General features: G+C 35.4%; 1 protein-coding gene across 13 annotated transcripts in view; it reads right to left on the bottom strand.

Annotated features, from left to right (window-relative positions):
• Positions 1-25,533, bottom strand: part of CPEB3 (cytoplasmic polyadenylation element binding protein 3) — a 76,328-nt gene that overhangs the window by 38,535 nt on the left and 12,260 nt on the right. For 9 of the 13 annotated variants that reach the window (XM_021536466.3, XM_021536476.3, XM_021536471.4 and 6 more), the window contains exon 3: positions 9,317-9,476. In XM_021536466.3, coding sequence (XP_021392141.1) covers positions 9,317-9,476 — 160 coding nt within the window. The remainder of the gene's footprint in view (positions 1-9,316; positions 9,477-25,533) is intronic. The other 4 variants (XM_085582569.1, XM_085582564.1, XM_085582567.1 and 1 more) reach the window with 1 other exon arrangement.

The following is a 25,533-nucleotide window of genomic DNA, read 5'->3' as shown; positions in this document are numbered from 1 at the left end:
CTTCCAGCTCCTTGAGGAAGGCTTCTTTAAGAGATGATCTTCATTAACCACTTCACATTTCCTAATTACAGACATAATTCTATACATATTTTCACATTAATCTGGCACTACAGAAACATTAACACTGCTATTATTTCATTCAGTATAACCTTTGCTCATATACTTCAGACATCCCCAGATGAACATTAATCCTCTTTTCCTTAGCAGTGTATTAATGAGTGTGAGGTTACAGGTATTGCTTGAAAAGAGAAAAGGTGTCTCTACTAATTTGTACCTTAAAATTAATACTTGGAATAGAAGGGGAAAAAAACAACTATGAAAAAATAGAGTAAAATTTGAATCCATAATGCTTGGATGGCTCCTTCTCTTTGCCTTTGCTGAAGCTGAAATTCTGCTGTTCAACCAACTTCAGAAATAGAATCCTATCTGTGACATCTGGGTTTGGTTTTTTCCTCCCTCCAGGCTGTCACTGGACCAGGTGCTGCTTGTGTGACATTTTGTCACCTGCCCTTGGCCTGCTATTTTTAAACAGCTCTTGTCAGCTATCTTTTAAGAGGAGCAGAAAATACAGAGCAGCACAAGCAGAAGGACATGTTCTCCCACTGAGCTAAACCAGCATGCAGGATAATTCTGTACATCTTCAGAGGTCCCTCGTGCAACTCTACAGAAACAGATTAATGGAATCCTTTCAAAACACACCTGTACTAAAAGCATTCAAAAGAGACTGGCAATATACCAATAATGAGACAACAAATTAATTATGAAGAATTACACAGCCTTTCATATTGGTAATAATGTTTTAGTATTTTGTTACTTGAAACAAATTATTCAATTGAAAAAAGAGGCCATCTGTAGACTACAAAACTGCATAATTATTGAAGGAACAAGAGAGCACAAAAAGGAAATTATAATTTTTTAATTTAAAGGTGAAATGTAGAACTGTGAAACAATTAAGAATATGTACTATCAAAAACCTATTTAGGTGAAACACATAAATGACTACTGGAAAACAATCAATTTTAGGAAAAACACATGTATGATATCTGAACATTAACAAAATCTATATAAGTACATATTTCTAATTATAGTTATAAAACAAAATCTCTCAATAAAGAGTTTACTTTTCAAGAATATTAAGAACACTAAACAGAAACTTAGGGAATTTAAGAGCACAGAAGTTATGGATTCCAGCAGTTCAGTGAAATCATAAATAGATTTCTTTAATCATAAATAGATTTCTTTCTAACCTTCCAGTAACAACAGCCCCAGTACTTGCATTCAGTGTACATCTGCCATTTTCAGTCTGCCTGTCTTGGTTTCATAACTATTTACTGAGTATATTTTCAATTACGTGCTTTTATAACATACACTTAGAGTACTGCAGTTAGGCTAAAACAATAATCCTCTTTTATGTCTTTTCAACTCCTAGTTTAGAAAGACAAACATCTAGCTGTATACTGCTTGCTCTTTAAACACTTCAGAGCATAAACAAGCGCTCGATGATTCTTGTAGAGTCCAGGCAGCATTGTTGCTCATCTTACATCGTTACATTTCTTAAATTATCTCTCCTAACGTTTGGAGAGACTTTTCTAGCTGGACTGCTTGGGTGCTCTGCTGCATGTGCAGTATCATACTTGCCATGGCAGAGAGCCCAATTCCTCTTTAGAACCCATCCTCTCTTCTGTATTGTACAGGAAATGAGGTGGTAAATAGAATTTAACTTTACTTATCTTTGTAAAAGTACTTACTGGTCTTGAATGAATTCTGAAATCTTTCTAACAATTTCAGGAAGCATATCCTTCCCACATAGGAATCTTTTTTGATTCTTTCACAAATACTTTTTTTAATTGTCTGGGTAATTTTGAGTTACATGACCAGTTTAGAGAAATAATGCTGTTCCAGAAATAGTAAACATGAGTATCAGACAGAGTTTTACCACTATTGAATTTCTTCTTTTATTCATTTACTCTTCCTAAGGGCTTTATGGTATTTTGAACTTGTGTAACCCTAATCAGCAGCTGGGTATGAACACTCACATAGTGAAGGACTTTTAAGATTACAGTTACCTATTCTAACCTTTCTTATGTTACAATCAACAATCCAAGAAATCATGTTCATTGCTTATATTATTCAGTAAAACTTCTTGCACATTATACTTCATGATTTGCACCAAGATTGACCATTTCTACCAATTCAGCTATTAGTATTTTGTATAAGATTTGCTAGAAAACAGCAAAGTTGGTATGCTTTTGACCTGTCCTGAACTTTCTGGGAATGAGAACTTCCTTGGACTGAGAACTTCCTCTCACATAGTTCTTCAGATCATTGTTGATATCAATTACAATTTATGACTGTATAATCCTGTGGCAAAGTCAAATTAAACTGGCAACAGGACTAGGCCTGCTCTATTTCTTTAGTAATAGTAACTCCTTTATCACTCTTATCTTTTCTATAATTTCCAAGTTACTGCCAACAAAAGGCACTAAAAACCAGCAATATTTATTTGGATAGATAGGTAGCAAGTGGGGCAGGGTAAAGTTTAGACACAGAAGAGTGCAAAATCCACAGCACAACCAGAATATTACCCCAAACGTGAACTAGTATTATTCATCTGACTGGGAGACCAGAAAACAGCACAACCTACAACTCCACACAGCCTCCCTCATCTCCCCACACCCCCAGCTCAGCTCCAGGATTCACAAATGGCCACAAAGCATGAAGCACATGTGCATATAGAAGAATTTTAACAGTTTTTACTTGAATAGACCTTAGACCATTCTCTCTCCTTTTCCCCAAAATTACAGACATGTGAAGCTATGCTACATTAACTCAACAGATATGCCCAAGACAACTTCAACACCAAGCATATTGTACGCAAGGGTCCACATAAAAAAATATAAAAATAGGTAGCTCTCTGAAGAAGGTTATTGAGTTTATTCTCTCACCTCTTTTTATGTATATTTGTCATTTGTTCACACCCATAATTTAAACACCCACTCTTACAGATCTTTAAAAAAAATTAAAATACTGAGCAGAACAAAAGTGCTATTGTTTGCCAGAAGAGAAATATGAAGAACTATTACTGAGTTCACATGTATATACTTTAACTGTGCAAAAACATATTGTGGCAATGTGAAGAAAAGTGTATAATTATCAGCTATAAATATCAGTAATAAAACTTCTTCCTATCACTGACTAAGCATATATATCCTACCAGTAGGTAAAATAAAACAGCATAAAATAAAACAGCATATACATTACAGTGAAATGGAGACTTTATAAGTAAATTACATTGCTTCAATAAAACAGAGCAGTCTTGCACACATTTAAGTTGTGCAAACATTTTTAGCTTGAAAACAAAGCATGACTTGAAGTTAAAGTTAAATTTTGCATTACTCATAAGTAGTAGACAAGTATTTGTACACATATGCTCATTCTACATAAAGTTCTAGAACTGTATTCAAAAGAGCAATATTGGTATTTTTCATTGGTGTGTTTGGGAGGACTAAAATTAAACAATAGCAAAGCAGACTTGACCATTAGCAATCCATACTAAAATATACAAAACCCTCCAAACTGTAGCAAAGTGACAAGGAAAGCAAGCAAAACAGCTATAGGTCTTTGTGAGGCCAGTCTTCACTAGCACAATGAAAAAAGGGAAATAGAGAAGGAAAATTTGCTATCTCTACAACCACTTCTTAAACTAAATAAAGCAAGCAAGAAAACCCCACCACTTCTGACCAAACAGATTCAGCAGGTCAAAGACAAGGACATTCTGGTTGCCAGCAGCAAATCAGGAAGTATGACCATACTACAGGATTGTTGCAAAAAGCACTTATTTAATTTTAAAATTATGAACCATTTAATAACCATATTCTGTCCTGAAAAAAAATATTAAAGAGGATTTTTTAAAATAAGCAGAATTTCAAATTGAAAGGCAACATACTCTTTCCTTCAAAAGGATTAGCATGAGGGGCCTAATTTTAAACACAAATACATGTGCAAGCACATCTGTCTGCTCACTCTGTTTTCCATGACCATTTACAGAAAGAAATCTAATGAGCATCGAGATTTTGGGAAATGCTGGTACACTGCACTTTTTTCCTAATGAAGTGTTGCAAAAAGCTCCAACAGCGTAGCACCATTTCTAGCACTGAGATGACAACATTTGTTCTATTTGCATGACCTTTGTGTTCAGCTGCCGACTGCAAACACAAATATGATCCATTCACCTTCACTTTTCTTAGGTCATGTGGAAAACTTAGTGCTTTGCTTTCAAAAAAACTTAGGAACCCTTGCAGCTGAACAAAATCAGGTGGCATGTACTGAAATGAATGGAAATCAAAGTGGAAAAGTGAAGGTCCATTCTGTACATATTACAACAGTCTTAAGTTGCATGTAATCTTCAAACTTGGCTGTCAAAAATGTGAGTAATTTAAATGTAAACAAGAAATCCTAAGTTTTTGCTTAGTTTTCATATGACCTGATAGAGTCTTCACAAAAGTTATGAAATAGTAACCCTAAATTCAGTTTTGTGTTTCACAAATAAATGGGTAACATTAAGTACTGAAAATCAAGATAAAGTTTCCCCATAGATGCTGTTTCTGCCTGTGAACTGTTGTATATTTATATTCAATATCTTGATCTCTACCGAAATATTGTGACATAATCAACACATGCTTTGTCTATCTTTCTACAATATGATATCCATTAAAATTAGGTATATTAAAGCCTACTCTTGAAACCTCCCTTTGCATGTGTTGTCACCAATTATTTATATTTGAAGTTGTGTCACACTGATACTTAAAAAAAAAATCACAATTTTTGTTAGGTAGAGATTTGTAAATTACAAAGTTTGTTTCTGTTCTGATTTAGAACAAAACATCAAATATTACTGTTATCTAGTGTAACAATAAATTTGAAATAACTACTTTAAAGGGCATGATTTCTTTCCTCAGTTTTATACTTAGTTTCATGATCTGTCAGTAGCACATGTGCACAGCATATGATCTAACACAGCTGAAATATTTTATTTAATTATTTAAAAATAGAACAAAGGCAGCTGCTAGTTACTTCTGATCAAAATATTTTTATAGATCAGAATACCTCTGTTTGTGTTGTAATGCAATAGTTTGACACAAATAAACATATTGCAACAGTGACATATTACACCACAGACAGGAGACACTTTTATGTAGGAAAGAAATGGTCTGGTCAGTGATAAGTGTCATCTACCCACAGCCATTCTGATAATTTACTTTTGCCCTACACCTTTAGTCAAAGCAGAATGTAAATAAAAAGGGTTATAAAATACTGCAAATACAACCTTTCGTCATTAAAGTAAAACTGCTGCTCATACTTTTGTAGTGTATAATAAACTTATTGGCCATTCAGAAAATAAATAAGACTTCAGGAAAAACATCTTAGGAGATACTGCACATTTCTGTCAAAGAGGCCTTGTTATGACTGAGATACCTTGGGCTGTACACTGTAATTTGTCATTAACCAAGAGAAGCTTAACAATTCCTTTACTCAACTTTTTCCCTCTTTTTTTTTTCTTCCTTTTGAAAGAAGGAAAGTATTTATGAGTATTGACTGAAAGAAAATAAAAGAAAAATGTTGAAGCTGGTCTTGATGGTAGAGAAAGCAGGTAGGGAAGTCTGCCAAAGGGTTGTGGGCCAAATGAAAATAAGAATTCCTTTTCAACTAATTTATATTCCTTAAATCTCAAAGCACGAAAATGCTTTTAAGGTTGCACAGTTCCCAGACTATGAGGACAGAAAGCCAGGAACATACAGAAGGGTTCCCCTCTCTGCAGGAAAAGCTGAGAAAACAGTTTTAGAAACAAAACAAGAGCTGACACTGAGCACCTTCTTGCAAGACTGGGCTCATGATAAAATGCAACTTAGATGGATATGCTGGTAATTGAGGTCCAGAAACCTCAGAGCTAGATTTCAAATCTCTTTTACAGCAAGAAATACACAAAAAGAACTGAGTGACCCTGGCTGTCCTCACTGGAGAGCACCAAGCCAGCCTGCAAATCAGACTGGCTCAATGTAAGTAACTCACCATTGCAGGAGTGAGGATCAGATCATTTCTGCTGCACCAATAATCTGCCAGACTTGCTCTGCTCCACACTTGAAAGCAATAAAAAAGTCCCTCCCCAAAAAATGTCAGTCAATCACATGTCCTCTCAAGGTCAAGTGGATCATGCTTTAAAAGAAGGGATCTGCTTTGCTGACCTTGATATAAACTCAATTTCCATGGCTGGCTGGACAAAGCCTGGCCATACCTCAGACTGAGAAGGGTATGAAGCTTCAGCAACTATAAACAAGAGTCTCTCCCTTTCTCACCTCAAGCTTCTCCACTACCTCCTCTGAACCAAACAGAGCATGAGGACCTCAGACCCCAGAACAAGAACAAAATATCCCAGAAGCATTTCAATTTGGTCTTCCCATCAGAACCTTTTATGGTTAATCCTCCCACCCACCTTCTAATTAAGAGCTCTCATTCCATAACCAAGAAGGTGATTTTTTTTTCCAAGTATCTGCTGGGACATGAAGGACATACATGCCAAGAAAGATGATGTTCCAAGCAAAGTTTCAAACTTCAGATAAACTGCTTGCAATATTTTACTCATTAATGCATATACAGACAGTACTTCCAAAAGTAAGTATTTTCTTGCAGCAGCAGGTTGAAATGATCCTGAAACAGGGACCTGTTTCAGGCTCTGTAACATGCATTGGAGGCCCCAAGAAATATACAGTCTTTCTAGAATAAAATCTTCCTGTATTTTCAAAATCAGAGGATTTTGGTACTCACCCTTTTCATACTTTACACTTAAAAATCTGGATGGTAAATGTATGGCAAACTGACCTGTAAGTGCTGCTAGCTGTGATTGTTTGAGAAAAAACGGCTCATTTACACAAGCAGAATTAAAGAAAAACAATTTTTAAAAGTAATTTGAAAGCCATCTCATTGCTTTTATTTTTAAATTAGGATTTTTGTATCTACAGAAGAAATAGTGCATAAACCTAAGAGAGGACAATCAGATGCAAGAGGAAGTAAATATTTAAAGTGAATAAACAGTTTACTATGAAAGACAGAGGTGGTAAAATGAAGAGGAACTAGCTCAGAGAGTTGGTTAAGTTAATAATATTCCAGAAGTTTCACACAAGAGGCCTTCACACAAGTTTGTCTACAAGGAACTGAAAAAAATTAAGCTGAAGTACATAACGCATATATTTTAAAAACGCGTCAAGGTGACAAAACCCAAAAATTTGGCAATGACTAAAGAGCAAGCAGCACTGATAACTTACTTTCTGAATGTGGTAGCAGACTAAAATGTCCTACTACCTTAAGGGGGAGAGTCAGAGGAGAGTGGAATAAATAAGAAAAAGCAAATGAGTTCAGAAGACAACAAAGTGAAATGTGGGGAAGGTGCAGAGAAGGACAGCAGTGGAAACTTTCTGCACCTTTGCAGAGAAAAAGTAGTAGGATGTACAGGAAAAGTCAAGACCAATTTTCACAGAAAAAGAAACAGCAAAATGTAGTATGAAACTGAATTCAGGACTCAAATCAGTTTTTTGCAGAAGAATAGTTTTCAGGAAAAGGATTCAGCTAAAATAGTAACATAGATCTGTTCAACACAGAGGAAGGCAATGCCTCTTGCAAGGGAGAATGAACATGCCCTGAAAGAGCTGCTCCTACAAATATTCCCAGTTACACTGCAGTGTGAAAACGGGCAGGGAAAGTGCACAGGGGGCAAGGGCAAGGCTGGGGGCTGGCAAACTCAGTCCTGTACTTAGATGGAAGAGAAAAAAGAAACACAGGGAAAGCAAAGGTATCACTGGGGGAAAAAACCCACAGGCAGAGACACAGGGAGGTAGCTAATAGAAAAGCAGTCCAACTTCAATAATTAATACCCACTCCAATTTCTAACCCCATCTTTTTCAGTTTTTCCACACTCAGATTCATGTGGAAATTAATTCTTAAAAAATTAGTCTCTATTTGTAAATGTAAATAAATACTGAAAAAACCCGTTAAAATAATGAGAGTTTTAGCTAAATTACAATTAATCTAACAAGATACAATAATACTTAACTGTATTTACTAGCAATTTGAATTTTATTTATTGTTCTAATGCGAACCACATGAAACATATATCCAGTAGAAATTTCAAATTTGTTGGGCTTGGGTTTTTAAGTTCAACTTTGACCCTTATTTCAGAAGTTTATGATCAGAATAGACATGAGACTGTATTCCTTGACATTTTAGATAGATGAATAATGGTTAAAACACATGAAGGCTATGGCACAGCAAATTTCAAGATAACAGTGGTACAGAAGCCAGTTTGGTTGGGTTGTGAATAAAATCTGTACCCAGAAGAGATGGTAAAAATGGCAAAATACCTTTGACCAGGAAAAAATATTTTACAAATGGAGAGGAGAGTAAATGAGGCAATCATGACACCAAAAAACATGTATATAAGCATTAGCATAGGAAGTGCTATACCCAGCTAAATTTCTTCTTTGTGTTCTGACTTCCTAGTATTTGGGAATCATTTCTTATTCAATACTTCCTTGGTATATGGCTTACAACTATCCTCAGTCTTAAAAGTCAGAAAGAATGCATATCAGAAAGAATGTGTACCTATTTTAAACACAACCAGTGAAAGATAAAAACAAAGGAAGGTGCAGGCTGATCAGGAATTCAATGAAATGCTGCCACACCTTTTCCTATACTATCAGCCAAGTATTACAAATGGTTTCATCCTTAATGCCAACACCTGGTAGAACAGAGTTTGACAGCATAAATAATCAACACTTGCCCAGCACTTAACAATACCTGATATCTTTTGGCTCCCCCTAACAATTTGAAATCCAAATTAAGATAAATTTGTTTAAAAGAAACCTGAAATAACTACAGAGAATAACCTTAATATAGTGGTTGGTTTAGGACCAGTGCATCCTAGTTGATAATCCACACTTAAGTAGAACCTTTGGAAAAGATGTTGAACACAATGTTCCATGAAACATTTTTTGAAGTGACTGCAGCAAGAGATCTTGCTCTACAATTTGTTGATACAAAATCCCATGTTTCAGATATGCCAGTCAGATAATACTATGATTGTACACTTACAATAAATGGATACACATTTCACCTTATCTTCTTAGTAGAGAAGTTTATCTTAAGATGGGAAACAGAAATTTCACAAAACTGGAAACTCATTCATTAATAAAAAGTTTATAGAAATACTGAAAAGCTGATTTTTGTTTAAACACCAAGCAAGCATGGACATATGAATATTCCTAACCTGTAAAATGATTCCTCCACATTATATCAGCGAAACTCATTGGTGGGCCACTGGGAGGGTAGTGTTTACCTTTCAGAGGCTCATGATCAGTCCTTATCATATCCATTAAGGAATTTTCCAAAGAGTGCAAGTTAAAAGTGTCATAGGGCCTATTCCGGTCCTGGAAAAAAGGAGAAAAAGGAAGAAAAGACATGTGTCAATGAAAAACTTAATTTTCTAACATAGGCTCATTCCTTGTTATATAAATTCCAGCATCCAGTTCTACATTACTTCTTGATAGAAGTTTCTATCAGAAGAAAAATTATAAATATGTCTACAGTTGTTTAAAATTATATCCTTCATTTTGCAACTGCTGTTTTCACCAGTACAGCTATGCAAAGAGGCTTTTAAGTATTTCTAAAATTATACATATAAGCAACAGCTAATTCTAAACATTGTCATTTAAATAAGAACTTGGAAATAAAGCAGTATTAACAGTTACACTGGAGAAGTGAAATTGTTTCAGAGATACTTGTTTTACAGCTTCATCATCTGCTTTCTGTCACTGTGCTACCTTAATATCAGAGCAGAAGCAAGCAATTCTCAATACCAGCAGGCAGCTTTGTGCCAGAAAGTACCAATTAATTCTTCAAATGTCTAACATTAACCAGACAGGTTTAAGGAAAGTACATTAGGTGCAAGAAAAAATAGCAACAAGCTAGGATAACACTTCCACTGTAGGGCACTCAAAAAGCTGAGCAAGGGCTGGTCTGTATTGCTTGAACCTCCCATTTTAAATTCACTGTAACTATGCTTCTGCTTTTGGTAAGTAAAAGGGAAAAAGAAAAGAAAAACAAAACCCAGAATCAGTCTTTAGCAGGCCTACTAGAACAACCAGTTTCAAAGTTCAGGAGCAATTCCATGGAGGAAACAATCTACCAATGCCCATGTGTCCAGAGTACTGTGCACCATAAAACAGCATAATAGATTGGCCACTTGTAGTCACCCTGTTGCTAAAAATATTTGTTTGCCTACTCTCATAACTATAATTAAAAGAAAGGGGAGTGTTGTATACTATATTATGCTACAGTTTATAAAGAGTGGTATAACAGTCAGCCCTGCAAACTGAAACCTTTGTTGTAATATGCTCCCAAAATTCCGGGAACAATGTTTCTCACATGCTGGTTACTACAAGATATTCTTGCTTGCAAAACTAGTATTTCAAATCCTCTGAGAAAAAGCAGTAGCCATAGAAAAGGTAATAAAATTCTGTCTTAATAAACATTATTTCTCTTGAACAAGCTTGTTCTTAGGTTGTCTTTAAATAAAACTAAAGGACTGAATATTGGTATAAATTAAGCTTTCTTTTAATATTCTTGTTCTGGAATTAAAATAAATACACATCATTAAAAGCTTGCTGTTACAGAAAACTCTGAAATACAGATAACCTTACTGTCAAAAATCCCATGTTCCCACAGTGCCTGCTCTAAACTGAAGACCCAATTTCCCTTACCCAATGTGCTAATGATGTCGTTTCTATAAGTGGACTACCATTATTTTCTATACACATTTATTTAATCTACTGAGCATTTCTGGCAGTCAAACATGATGTTCAAAGATTAATACTGGATTTCTGTCAGAAGCTATACTAAGTACTGAAGTTCAAAAGAGCTCACTCATTTTCAATTCTCTTTGTTGACAATTCTTGTCTTCTACAGCTGCTTAGAATTCCATCATTTGTGTACTGTATTTAAAAGAGTACTTGCTCACCTATCCAAATGGATCAATAAATTGAAACATAACATTTATGTCCAGCAAATCCAAAGTAGATCCTAGGGATTGAAAAAAAAAAATCAAACCAAACAAAAACATCCAAAATGTTTTTGGACAAAATAAGGTTGGGTTTTTTTCCCAAAAAAGAAAACCTTATTTGGTTAAAACAATCCACTTCTTAGTAATATGCACTGGTAGAGAAGAGTTTGTTCTATTTCATAATCACTTCCTTAAAAAAAATGCAAGGGTAAATTGAAAAGAAAAAACACTAACTTTGATGAAAAAAAACATTCTAGTGTTGTATTAGTAAACTGATTAAATAGAATCCATATCATTCCTTCAAAGCATGAATTTTTGTTGGCTTTTTCTATTTGCATCTTTTAGATACATGTACTGCATGTAAGTGAAGAGGTCAGATGCTTCAATACCCAACTACAACATCCTTTTGAAGAGAAAATATTAATGCAAAGATATAGTTTATATCCTAAATAGGGGTAAGGAAGTATTTTTCAGTCAGATGTGTGCCCTGATCTGGTTTACAATACAGCCATAGCAGAGCTGAGCTGGCAAAACCAACACTGGCAGGCGAGCAAAAGGGCAGGACTGCTGCTTTTGCCACACTGGTAGTTTATTCCAGCTTCAAACATTCCTGAGATTACAGTCTTAGAGGTCAGAAGGCGTGAGTTCAGAAGAGGACACAGCCTACAAATTGAATTTAATTGCCCTTTATTAACCTATGTATGTTATATTTTAACTATGCTACTATAGCAGCAAATCCCTGGGAGGTCCTGCTTTGTTCTGTAACCTGCCAAGGAGCTGTGCTCATGGACACAAGTGGAAAAAGGGAAAAAGAAATTGTAGCATGGCAGCAAGGCTGCAGGGCAGGCTTGTTAGAATGCTGCATCTTCCTAACCTTTTAAGGGGCTCACAAACCTGCAGTATATTTTCAAGATTAAAACAGACCTACATTAGACACAGGAAGATCAATTTAATCAAAACCCTTTACCAGGCAATTGTAACACTTCCCATTATAGCACTTGAGCAAGATATATCTAGTAAATTTTAGACTCAACAGATTTTATGAGTATGTTGTGGCAGTGCATAAGTATAATGCACGCTGACTACAGGCTTTGCAGTGTGGGTGATAAAACACAAGTAAGGGGTAACATTCTAGCTCCTAAATAAAAGGGCTATACCATTTTTCTCAGTAGCAACTCATTTGTACTCAGCAGATTTGAAAACTGTTTTTTTTAAATTCAGCAATTTGTTCCAAGATGACTGGTGTTTCTGCACACACACACACAATTATGTTTCCTCATTTCTCAGCATGAACAGGTTCTTCTGGTTTTGTGAACTGATACTGTTCCAGCTCCTGATTTGGCTTTTGCATTGTTTCCATAGGCCACCAATCTATTGCCAAACAATCCCAACAACATAAACAATTCATAGAAGTCCTTAGCAGCACATGAGAACTTTGCAAGACCGTTTTGGGACAAGGACCATGAACTAAAATCAAAACACATACAGAACACAGAGTGAAAGAGCATTAAAAATAACTTAGGAAAGAAGTTTTAAAATCTAGCCAGTCTGGAAGATTTGCTGGGATATCTTCCTACAGAAGACAAAGCTCCTAAGACCTACTTAGATAAACTGCATTGTGGATAAAAGAGAAATCTCCAGCTACCAGGCACTGCCTTTGGCTACACAATAATCATTAAGTCAGCAAAAGATTAAGTCCAGCCTGCCCATGTTGGATTGTATTTCTGCTGTGTGCAGACAGCAGTTCCTTCATTGTTAGCTGCTGGTGTATACTGCAGCTTATTTCAGTTCTTAGAATTCTCCAGACTTGAAAGAAAGAAAAACAGTTTAGCAATAAGAGCTCTTAAAGAAGAGATGAGTCCCAAAACTTTAAATCCCAGCCCTTCATGGCTGTTATCTATACATTCATCCATGCCATGGATTCCTTGAAGTGGGCATCAATATAGTGAAAAATCACAAATGCATATCAGGATCAGATTTTGAAGGATCAAAGTGAAATGGACGTTTAGTTGGAGTTGGGTCTCAACTTTCTACCTCTAAATATCTTAATTGTAAGTCTGATAAAAAATGTCACCTAACACAGTGTCTATAATCTTTTAATTAAAAAAAAAATCAAAACCGAAGCATGCCAAAAATAACTGCAGAGTCAAAACATTGAAATAAAGTGAGAAAATACAACTATTTTAATTTTATCTGAATCTTACACTTTTACATATGTATTATGCTAGTCTTTAATTTCACAGCCATGATAATTATTCAGAAGTCTCCAGTCTCCATCCAACACACATCATGAACAAGCTCTAGGAGTGAATCAAAACAGTGCTTTGAAGAGGCCTGCTTATCTCTAGGACAGCTGCCTATGTTGCTTACTCCAGGAGATGGCTGAGTTGTAATAAGTGCATCGGCAAATTCCAGGAAGGCAAAAGTAATTTTGAAAGTTATCTTATTTACAAAACAAATATTACTTAGCAGTACTGAAGTATTGACACATTTGTAACATAAATAACTTTTTCCTATTTGTTGTACCCTGTAACATGGTAGGCTTTGTTCTGCTCCCTTCAGACTCACAGCAGGGGTATGTAAGGGCAGGGCATACCCAGCACTACTTCAGATCCCTCTCAGTAGACACACAAACCATGTCTTTACTGCTGAGAGGGAAAGATAAAGAATGAGAAAAAAATATATGGCTACATCACAAACAACAATGTCAAGACCAAATCTATAGCTAGGAGCCTAACAGGTGAGAAGTCAATCTTAATACAGCCCGATTTCCTCATTAACTCTCTCAGCTTGAACAGGTAGCCCAAAGAAATTGGAACTAATGAACTAAAAAAGGAAGCGACTGACCTATGCTATGGAAGAGACATGGAGAAAATACATCTTGCTCCAAAACCTGACGCTATATAATTTTCTTCTAACTCTGCAGAGGATTATGGCAGAAAAGACACTTGACCATTAATTATTTAAGTGCAGTTAAAAAGTGACAAGTTTTATCCTAAGAATGCATGCCAGCAGTCTAACTCATGGTACCCAAACCCAGCTATCATCCATACTCAGAATCCTAAACCATGAAACACACGGTTGCATGTGTTAAATCCTTGTTAGAGTGGTCATCTACATCTCCAGCACGAAATACAAATGCAGTTGAGAGACACCCCTCATCTGCACATTTCTTACTGTGCAAGCAACAAATCCTCAGGTATCTGGACCCTCCCAAAGACACATTTCCCAGGGTCCACATATTTCAGTTAACTGACTTCCTTCTAAGCTTCCTATATTCTTAACACTGTCTCAGTTTCAGTAACTTATTTCAGTATTCTTCATTTTCATGCTACCCTAGATTTTTCAGCTTTCTGCACCAGCATGTGGCACAACACAACCCAACTCTGCTGAGCAACAAGATGGCATCGACTCACATCGAAATATAAACTGATTCCAGAACACCACAACTCCAGTGAGGTTCCCAGGAGTCATCAGAGCCTGCGACATTACGTATAGTATTTTGATCAGAAAATGAGATCTAGGAAACAGCCAAAACTCTTATGGCTTAAACAACTCTCCCATCAATGCAAACCTTTTCACAGGGGTCACTGCTGTGCTATGTTATTTATCCATAAACTTGGATTTGGCTGGACAGGATTGCTAAGCATTGCCAATGAAAGTCAATGGAAGCACAGCCCTGAATAAATACAGGGTAAAGTGCCAGCACTGTTTCAAACAGGGCTCACTCACTCTGTTCTAGCACCTGCAGCACAGGTAATTACTAAGAACACAAGGAAAACAAGTTTGTCTTGTTTCAGTATCTTAATTCAAAATAGCAAAACCAACAACTGCAAAGAAAAAAAAAAAAGTATTCTGAAGTTTAGCTTGGGACATGCTCAACATGCCATGATGGTGCACATGAATGATCACATACAGCATGCTCTAAATGCTTGCTGGGCAGTCCTTCACTTCTCACATCTTCAGGTGGGATGCAATCCCACTTGCATTCTCAGGGAAATTAGATTTCCTATATTTTGAAAAACATTTTTGAGGAATATGGTCACCTGGTAAAGTAAAATTACCACTGTCAAAAGAATAAAAATTGTAAATAGCATTACTTCCTTTGCAGCTTGGTGCTGGAATGCTGCCAACAGCAATATGACTGACAACCCAGATACATAAAATGTAGGTAGGATGGAACAATAGGGTAAATTTGTCTATGCCCATAATGAGGTATAGCTGGTAACACCAAGTCTTAATGGAATTTTATTTGAATTCCACTTTCTTTTTTACCTTTCCAGTTAATTTTGGGTAGCAGTAAAGTAAGGTGGATTTATTGTATTCCTTTACTGGAACAAATTGGGCAATGTTTTCTTATGTTATTTTTGCTCTTGGAATGTACACAGAACACATCAACTTCTTATATATTAGCCTTCTTTCAACATGACCAACTGTAGCACATTTTATTTTCAAAGGTGTTTGGAAGTTCATTGGGTAAAAGGTGAATTATTTAAAGCCTTTTTAGAAGGCTTCTATGACAAATAAGGAATATTAATATTCATATAAAACAATATCTAACTGTATAAAGATTATGGCAAAATTTCCATGTCATTTGAAAAATAATATTTCAAAAATCTAGTTAGTATTTAGTCACCTTGTCTGTGCTATATAAACTTTTATAGTTAACATGTAAGAACTCAGACTGAACCCAAAAGCCTTGAAAGCTTGACCTATTCAAGCAATTTTTCCACAAAGAAATGTAAAGTTGTATTCAAACTTTTAACATCTTATAAATTCCAAGTTCTAAAATCTTTTAGTGAAATGTTTGTAATTTTTATTTTCAGATTAACTAAAAAGCGCAGAAATATGAAGAGATACAATCACAATCAGTATTATAAAGAATTACAACAATTAATAAGATTATATTATTTGGTCCCTTTACTTTGCAGTCAAGATTCCCTTTTTGCACACCCTTAATGTACATGTTCAAAATATATAGAAGAAGGTTCAAACTTTATAGCTATAAGACTTGGCATCATACCCATTAAACTGGACTATCCTGTCACGTTCCTGAATATTCAATATTTGCTTGCAAGTGGGGGAAGAAAATAATTCAATTTACCCTGCATTTTCCTAAAAACAGCTGATAACTTAGTTCTTCTTCCAACACACATTTTTATAATATGCCAAGCACATTGTTTATATGATCACTCGTTATTTCTCTGTTCAACGACAGTCAAGCACAAAGAGTCAACTGCTCCAATGGGGGAACACCATCCTATACCTTGCTTCCATCTTTGCAAATAGAAATATGACCATATAACACAGTATCTCAAACATCATCTTTTGCCATGAAAACAATTGAACAGCATATTTCAAAAACCCAAAAACCCCACAAAAACAAAGAAAAAAAATCAGAAGAATCAACAAAACATCTATTATTTTTACAGCCATTACACTACTGTAGGGAATGATCTGCAGACAGTACACCTGACTGAGCACTCAGTGATAGGATTTATGTTTAGTCATATTTTGTTCAATGGGATGCTTTAGATAAAAATCTGCTCATCAGTCCTGCTGCTGAATGCATCTCAAAAAAGCTGATGTATCCACTTTCTATTATAGTTACTGATTCCAGTAACAAACAGTTCTAACACTTGTAAAATATAGGATTAAAGTAGTTACACCCAAGATGACCATCAATTCACAAAAACAAGCAAGTGGAAAAAAAAATATGCCAGCTGTAGAATTTATAAACCCATTCATTATACCTTTGAGCTATTAAAATGACATAATTTAGCTGGTTCATTGGCCTTCCATGCAAGAGTTCAGCACTGATAAGTTACCTTTGGGCTCCTACCTGTCTGTTCAGTAGAATGTTGCCTGTGTCCCATAGCAAGGAAAAAGGAACACTGACCTAAGAACTCCTTGCCAGACAAATCAGCACAAGTGCAAACCTCAAATCACAAAATGAAAGCACTGCAGAGATGCAAAGGAGGAGGGAGTACTGAGGATGCTACAGCACAAAAGGATCAGAATAATCCCATTCTGCAGGCTGGACCACAGAATGTAAAAGACAGTGGAGACATGTCGTAAAAGGAAGCTATTGTCTCAAAGATTTACAATCTGTCTGTGGTATGAAAGCCTAACAAGACAAAATGGGAGATAGAAAAGAACACAAGTAATCACTGTCAAACAGATCTCTGAGCACCACTGCCCAGTAGCTTCATTTACTATGGCCACCAAGCAAAGGAGACTCAAAGATTTCTCTGAAACAGTGGTTTTATCTATAGTTACTGACCATCAGTGACAAGGAATCTATGGGTAAGAGGGGGAAAAAAAAGGGTCACTGAAATGTTTAAGCCTGATGACAAAATATTGTCTCTCACCCTAAAACACAGTGCTTTTAAGAAAAATGTGACTAATATAACATCTAACTGACACATTCCATGTCACACTCCTGTTTCATTTCAGTTGTGCTAGGAAATAGTGCCTCCTGACAAAAATCTTGTAGATACCAGAACTCCAGTAGCTGTTTCAACAAAAGAGAGATACCACATTTCACCTGCTCACACAGGACCAGAGCCTCACCTATAGGTCTGGAGAACTGCCCTTAGAGACAGTCATGTTCCATTTCAGAAGAGGAAATGGTACAGTGGGGATTGTGGGGCATAAGGCCTGGGAGGGAACTGGGGCTATGCCCCAATATTTACTCATAGGGCTAAAGAAGGCCAGAAACACTGGCAATGAAAAACAGCTGCCAGAGAAGACAAGGAGGTGATGTCACCTTCGCAGTGTGACATCACTTTGCATCCAGCAGGATTTAAAGAAAAAATTTAACCTATTACTTGCAATATACTTTTAATTACTAATTACTTACCAATTACTCATGTGAACTACCCAAGTCCCAACTTTATACTATTATATAGCGCGATTAATATGCATGATAAATTGTGGCACACAACAACCCACTCTGTCTCCTTCTTCCTAAGAGGATTTAGAATGGTCAGGTAGCAACTCTTGTCCATCCTGAGACTTGATCAAGGACATAATCAATTGCAGAATCCCAAACTGCCTCACACACCTTCATGTAAGAAAAAAAAAAACTACAGGCTTTCTCAAGCTGTGCACATACTTCTAAACATGAGCTAAAAACTCCTGCATAGCCACTGAGATACCAGGCAAACCCTTTCCTAAAGTGTCATTATGTTAGAAACTCTAAAAATATTTGCTATTACATATTTGATCATCAGCAAAATTACCAAAGGCTGCATATATGGAACTGACCAGGCAGGAAACAGCAAATAGTAGCAATCCGAAAACCACTTGTAACATCAAGCTCCACTTAGAGGAAGGAAGGACAGAAGCAGAGCAAAAAAATCCCAGTCCAAAATTATGTTTTAATTAGAAGCAACTCTTCAGATCAAAATACTGAATCATACCACATGAAAAAAAGGTCAATTTAATAACAAATTCAGAATTAATTTCATAAATACATTACCTTCATATGATAATATATTAAAATAGTAACTGAATCATACTTCCATCTTTTATTGCCTAAGGAACTTAAAGGCATAGTGATATGAAGACTAAGTATAATAATAACTAAGTATATTGTGTATAAAATGCCTGAATGTTTAAATTAAAATTCTTTAAAATAACCAGAATAAAAAAATCTTCCTCCTAGATAAGAAGAGGCCATGAGCAGTTGTGTTGTCAGGTAGGTGTTATGCATTCAAATTACTGCTGCACATTTGGATTTAATTGAAATAATTCAGAAATCACTTACAAGACACAAGTATGAACAGCCAATTAACCAAAAGGAAACCTTCTTTATGCAGAAATTGAAAACCATATTCATAGGAGTAGGAAAAGCACTTTCTTTTTACATCATAAGAGCTAAACTGATTAGCACATGGCAAATTTAGCCAAGATTGCTCCACACAGGAAAAATGTCCTGACATAAAAGCCTACCTGATTTGCAACAGAATTCTCCTTTTTTTTTTGCACAGCATAATGAAAATTGACAGGCGCCTAAGAAAATGTTGCTACAAGGAAAGAACCAAGATGTTCAGCCACTTACACATATTTAGGGAAACTGTAAGAAGGTCAGCATGAATATCTTTGACAACAAATGTCTAGAAAAACCCTAGTGAGACTGACAAAAAAAATTAAAACACCAGAAGTCAGGAGAAAATAATGTAGCCTCCATAACTGCTCTTCACATTCATAGAGGAAAATCAGGTAAACAAGGGTAAATAGAGAAGACAGATAAATAGTAAGAGAAAGCAGCATCATCTATCCCACTCAGAAACTGATGAGGAGCATGGCAACATCGTAATCAAAAGGATCCAGAGTGAGTAAGGCCGTCAGTGGAACCACTAAAGCTAGTCCAAGTAACAATGTCAGTACTGTGTATATCTGAGCAGCAAAATAAAAATTAAAGAACTGCAATAACTGCAGCAGGGTATGAAACTACAGATGACAAAACACTGTTTCTAGCTTTAATGATGGAAATTCAAGGATTTTGTCTCTTAGGAAGTACAGTGCAGAAATAATGTAGCACTGTGCATTACTGACACAATATCTTGGAAAAGGTGATTCCTGCTTCTTGAAAGATTAGGATATGGTTGATCTAAGGAGGACTTCCACAGAGCATTTCACATGCTGCTACAGGCAAAATAACCACATAAATGGAGGCAAAAAGTAACCAGTGCAACTGAGGTAAGAAAATGACCAAACGGGAAAGAACTGCTAATGCTCAACAGAACCTGCTAAAGAAGTGTGAATAATGCAGTTTCTTAAGGGCAAATCTTGAGACCAGTTTCATCGAGATCACTTGAGATACTTGAAATGAGTAATGTTGGTTATTAAAGTAGAAACATAATAACAATATTTACAAAAGATCGTCAACCCAGAAGAGGTAAGCTCATCATAAAAAAGAGCTGAAGACCTACAGCAAAGCAGACTGATATTTAATAGCACTAACTACAAGGTCATGACCTCAAGAACTCAATCTCCACCATAAAGTAGGACCTCATCAATCAGTAAGAAAGACAGAAAATAGAAATACAGGAGTTTTTTAGTTGATTTCTGGACAATTATAAACCACAAATATAAATGTTATGTGTGAAAAGATAAACAAAATTGTAGGTTGTATGATAAACTATGCATTTCATATGGTTGTCTTTTGCATCTATACATGTCTATATTCATTAAGAAAGTTACTTTCACTGTGTTTGCTCTTTTAAATTAATTCTCCTTACTCTACATGTCCAGTGGAGCTAAGGACTGAGCAACATTTTGAGACATTCATCAGTTCAAGTTTATATTCAAACAAGGCTACTGCGAGCAAAATAATTTGCAAGAAAACTTTCCAGTTCCTATAAAAAAGTGAAGCTTTTCAAAACACCTGTAAAATTGACTACAATCCATTTCCAAGTAGTTTGAATGGCAATCACAACATTCTGTACTTCTCCCTTGCCTAGCAAGAAAAATTTGTTATATAAGTAACCTACTACTTTGTAAAACCATGTAAGAAGAGTGTGTTTCTGTTTAGACAAGGGAGATGAGTCTGTCTGCAGAAACTTGCATCATAACATCACCTGTAAAATCTGCTGACAATTATGGATGATTTTTTTACTCAGAAGTCACAGGTACAGCTTCACTTATTAGCCACCTGAGGACCCTCACCACTAAATGTTGAATCTGGTCCAAACTTTTCAAGATTTTATTTGCAGAGATTCTCATCTGCAGAAAGTGAACAGGTACATTGTCATGTTGCATTGCCATATTTGAAAATGCCACAGCTCCCCTTCCATTCTGTACTATAAAAGTCCTACTTTTTCTTGTTCCTGACTTTTGTTTCCTCTACTCTCTTTTTCTTTCTTAGTCTTCCTGCTACACAGTCACCTGCTACTTCAGGCTTTGTAAATTTTAAGAAAAACCCTTTCAGTTACTATCAGAGGTCTCACTGTTCTCAATTTTTTTTTTTTTCAATTGTCACAGGACGAAACAGTATGATCCTGGAGAGAATACATGAGCAAAAGAATTCTTTAGTGAGGTGAAATAATTAGGTCAGACTGTTGTGGGTGTCATGATTTAAAACTGGAAGTTATCTTTATAAGCAGTTTTAAAAAATTTCAAACCCACAAAGCATGCTATAAATATTTTACACACTTGGTTATTACACACCTTAACACTTACTAAGCACATCAATAGATGATATTAGATTTGCTTATAAGCCATCTGTTAACATGCTAACAATCAGTTAATACATAAGTAATTTGTTAACCCTTTACAGATGTTAAGGTCATGCAGTAAATGGGAGTAACACTAGCTGCGTCCATGTTAATTCATTTAACACATCTCTTTCACAAAGCAAGATAGTTCAGCAGCATGAAGCAGCATTTTCAACAAGGAATTAGGAAATTTTCATTTAATCCAAAACAATATTTAACCACTCAAGTGTTTTAAAACAAAATGTTTGCTCTGTTTATTTCAGCAATTTTGGGAAGCTACAATTCCAAAGACTTTCTTCAAGAAATGAGTCTTACTTGCAAAAAAAGAGCCTCAGTCAGAGAATAAAACCCAGAGAGCTTTGGTGGGTGAATTTCTTTGTTGTCTGACATTTCTCAGTAAATGATCAGCTTTAAGTTGCCTACAGTGTTGCCAAAAATAACTTTTTAGGATTAATCTTTTTAAGCTGAGCACCTTCACAATAATTCTACATTGAAAAGGTGAAATTCAGCACAGCATCCATTTATGACTATGATATAAAACAAAATCATATATAAAAAGTCCATGGTAAAGCCAAAATTAACGCTTCTCTCATTTATGTCAGAAGTGGTTTTTTTGTCAATCTGTGTGAAAATCCATCCCAAGTCATACATTTTGGAAGCTCAGTTTGGGCATGGGGAAAGAAAATCAGTTCTGCATGTTCAGACTAAGTTAGCACATGGTTAAAATGTCTGAATTTCTAGCATTCAGAACTTCTAGCCAGTATTTCTGAAAATTCGATTCTCCCTGAATTTGATTAAACCTACTTTTAAAACCCCTCATGCTATTAATTTTGCACAAGACTAAGTGAACATGACTGCAGGGATTTATTGGGCTTTCCTCTGTAACCTGAAGCTTTGACTCAGAAATAGGGAATAGGGGAGGCCAACTCAAACAAGAAGCCTCATTGAAAAAAAAATCAAAATTCAGGAACAGGAAGGAATAGATGTTTGAAAGCAGCTGAAAACAGATCAAGGGTGGATAAAACAAAGAAAATGGGCCATGCCCACTGAAACCTATTGACAGTGTTCTGTACACATAACTTTCATTAACTTTGTTAAACCAAGAACAAAGAACTATAGAGTTGATCAAAAGCTTCTTAACTTGGGTGATGAATGACATGAAGTTTATGATTCTAACATGCAACAGAATCTGTAGTTTTGCTTAAGTAGTTTATTTAGACTACAGTAGTTTAAAAGAAAACTGTTGCAAATTCTTGCATATTTTGCAAAGTCATCCAAAAAAAAAGAATTAGGAACAACGGGAGTAATACTTTTCCAGAATCTTAAAGATGTACAGAGAACAACATACACAGTTGAAGGAAAAGCTGGTATCAAAGAATTGAAATATTTTGCTTCTTTTCCTTGATGAAAAATTCTTAATTCCTGAGTAATTGCTATGTAACAGGAATTGAAAATTTTCACAGGAACCAATTTTTGTCTTCAATTTTTCATGCCTAATTTGAGATTAACAGAAACAGTAAACTTAAGAGACTGCAGTGGATGTTCTGTTTTCAAATACCTATATTCTAAATATTTCAGAAAAAAAAAAAACAATTTTTTAGTCTTATCAGATTGAGCATTGAGAAGAAAATAAATTTCCTCAACTCTGTGCCTCTTATTTACCTCTGTAGAATGGACTTCACATCATCCCTTCTAACACTTGTGCAAAGCAGATCAGTATCTATCCTGATTGGCACAGTGCTTCTCTCCTATAAGATCTTAGAAAAACTGTCAACTCTATCTCTGGAATGAGCTTGAAAAACATGCAATAAAGGGACAAAGCCACTTTTCCACAACAAGGAGGAAAAGGAAGACAACAATTAATTGTGATTTACAAACGTTACTTGTAGCTTGTAGGAAAGGACAGAATAATATAACTGAAACTTATGAAAATGAAAATGTTGACCAAGTCTGAACAAACACAAGCAAAGTTTCTGTGACCTTTCACAACTTGCATTTTTTAAATTCTAAAATTTACACACAACAATAAAATGATTACACAAATTAAGATCTAATTCTATATACAAAAATTTTACATTCTTCTAACTATTGAGACAACTGCTTAGTACTAGCATGTGCAGCATTCTAACAACTGCTTAAAAGCAATACTTTTGTGAAACATGGAAAAATTAAGTTAAAAAAATAATGAAACAAAACATGGTAGTGCTCCTAAATTTAGGTACAGAATGTGTAAGATATCACAATAGCCTAAAAACTGTGAAGTCTAGAATAGAAGCAAAATTCAGACGTGTACTGTTTAAGGTAAGATCACTTTCAAACTTTAAACTAAACAGCGCTATATTTTAGCTTCCCCTTTGTACAGGTCTGCTAGACATTACTTTTGAGTGACCTTAATGAAAGGAGAGCTATTTTACCAACAGCTAACAAATGGAAATATTCACTATTCACTCAGCAAACTCTTTTTTTAACCACGGGAACCTGAAAACACTACTTTTCCAGGTCTTTCTTCCTCTTACATTCCATTCACAAAAGCAGTCTAGGCAAATAGATGTAAACTGGGAGAGATAATCCAAGAGGGGAAATAGCAAAATTAACTCCATGCCCTTTCCCTTCCACTGATCCTCCCAGAGAAAGATAAATCTTTTATCAAATCTTTAAGACAGAATTATTGATTCACTGTTTGATATTAATACCTTTAATGTCTTTAAAGAAGTCCTGTCTATGTAGAATTGATCAGAACATCAGTTGCCTACTGAACTCAGACCTTTGCTCTACATTGAGAGATTAACTATGATTGATTACTTAAAATCAAAACTCTGATCAATAAGCAGTGAGTGCTCAATCATCATACTTTGAATATAAAACAGCCATGTGCATTTTCCTTGTACTATTACTATGTTTTAGTTAATTTGAAAATGCAGATATTTACAATTCAATCAAATTTAAAATCTAACAAAAAATTATAAAATACTTCAGAACTACTTAGAACATCATGTGTCACTTGTGTCTATTACACTGGAAGACTACTGAAATACCACAATATGTGCTTCCACATTTTAATATTCAGAATCTAGCTACAAGCAGTGCTAGTTAATAGTACCAACAGAAGTATGTATGAAAGGCTGGGGGGGAAAAAAGCAGACCAAGGTACTTTCCTCCTTTTTTTTTTTTTTTTCCCTTTCTGCCCATAAAGTTGCAGGCTGCCAGTGCTTATGCATCATCATGCAAGAAAAATTAACACCGGACTACGTGTTAAGAAATAGTTTTTATGGTAACAGTAACACTACTTACTGGTTACCTACTAAACTGCGAAGAAGCTAGAGCCCAAAATGACAAATTTGGACTAAAGAAATACAGTGTTTTAAAAATTAATCTTTAAATGCAACTATTGCTGACTGAAAAAAACCCTCTAGATTTAAAAGAGGTTTTTAAAATTAGTCACCAGAGTGTATTAGCCAGTAAAGCTCCTTTACTCATAAACACAGAACTTTAATTGTTACATTCATGAATGTTCCAATACCTGAACTCTATACTTATACATATATATGCACTGATATTTAAACACAAACTCACTGCATGTTAGAATTGGCATTTTGTTTAAGTACTAAATATTGAAGTTACATATAATTCCTAAATTTAGCTTAAAATTTTATCTGGTCCAGACTAATGCCAACTGAAAACAATGAAGTAAAAAACAGTACACCAAAACAATTCCCCAGAAATCCTTTCTCAGTCTCCCTGCAAAAGACAGCATGTTAAAACTATCTTTATACACAATAAACACCACTTTTTTTATTTCTGCTAGAGTAATATTTATCAGTAAAGCTGCCAAGAATGGTTTGATGCATACCAGAATCTTCAGAGCACAAACTGCAATGCATTTTTTTGTTTCTAAAGAGCATTACTTGGAAAACTGCAACACTCAGCACAGTTTCCAGAAAATTGTTACAGTGTTGCTATAATTAAAAATCTGCAAGGTAGACATACTTAATTAGAATACTGGTCTGCAAACATTTCATTCCTTCTCTATCTTCCCTGCAAAGAGAATTTCTTATCCTTGCCTCCAAGGGTCTATTTCAGGCACCATGAATCCTAACTCCACAAACTGTGTCCCAATATCTTCACTTGGCCAAAAGCCGAGAGAAATACATCATTTACCTGAGACAAGTGAAGGGAAAGAGAAGCTCAGAAGCAGGAGATGAC

The sequence above is a fragment of the Lonchura striata genome, chromosome 6 (genome assembly GCF_050655825.1).
Source record: "Lonchura striata isolate lonStrDom1 chromosome 6, ASM5065582v1, whole genome shotgun sequence".
NCBI lineage: Eukaryota > Metazoa > Chordata > Aves > Passeriformes > Estrildidae > Lonchura > Lonchura striata.
The sequence above is the reverse complement of the archived record's forward strand: the minus strand, read 5'-3'. Positions and strand labels throughout refer to the sequence as shown.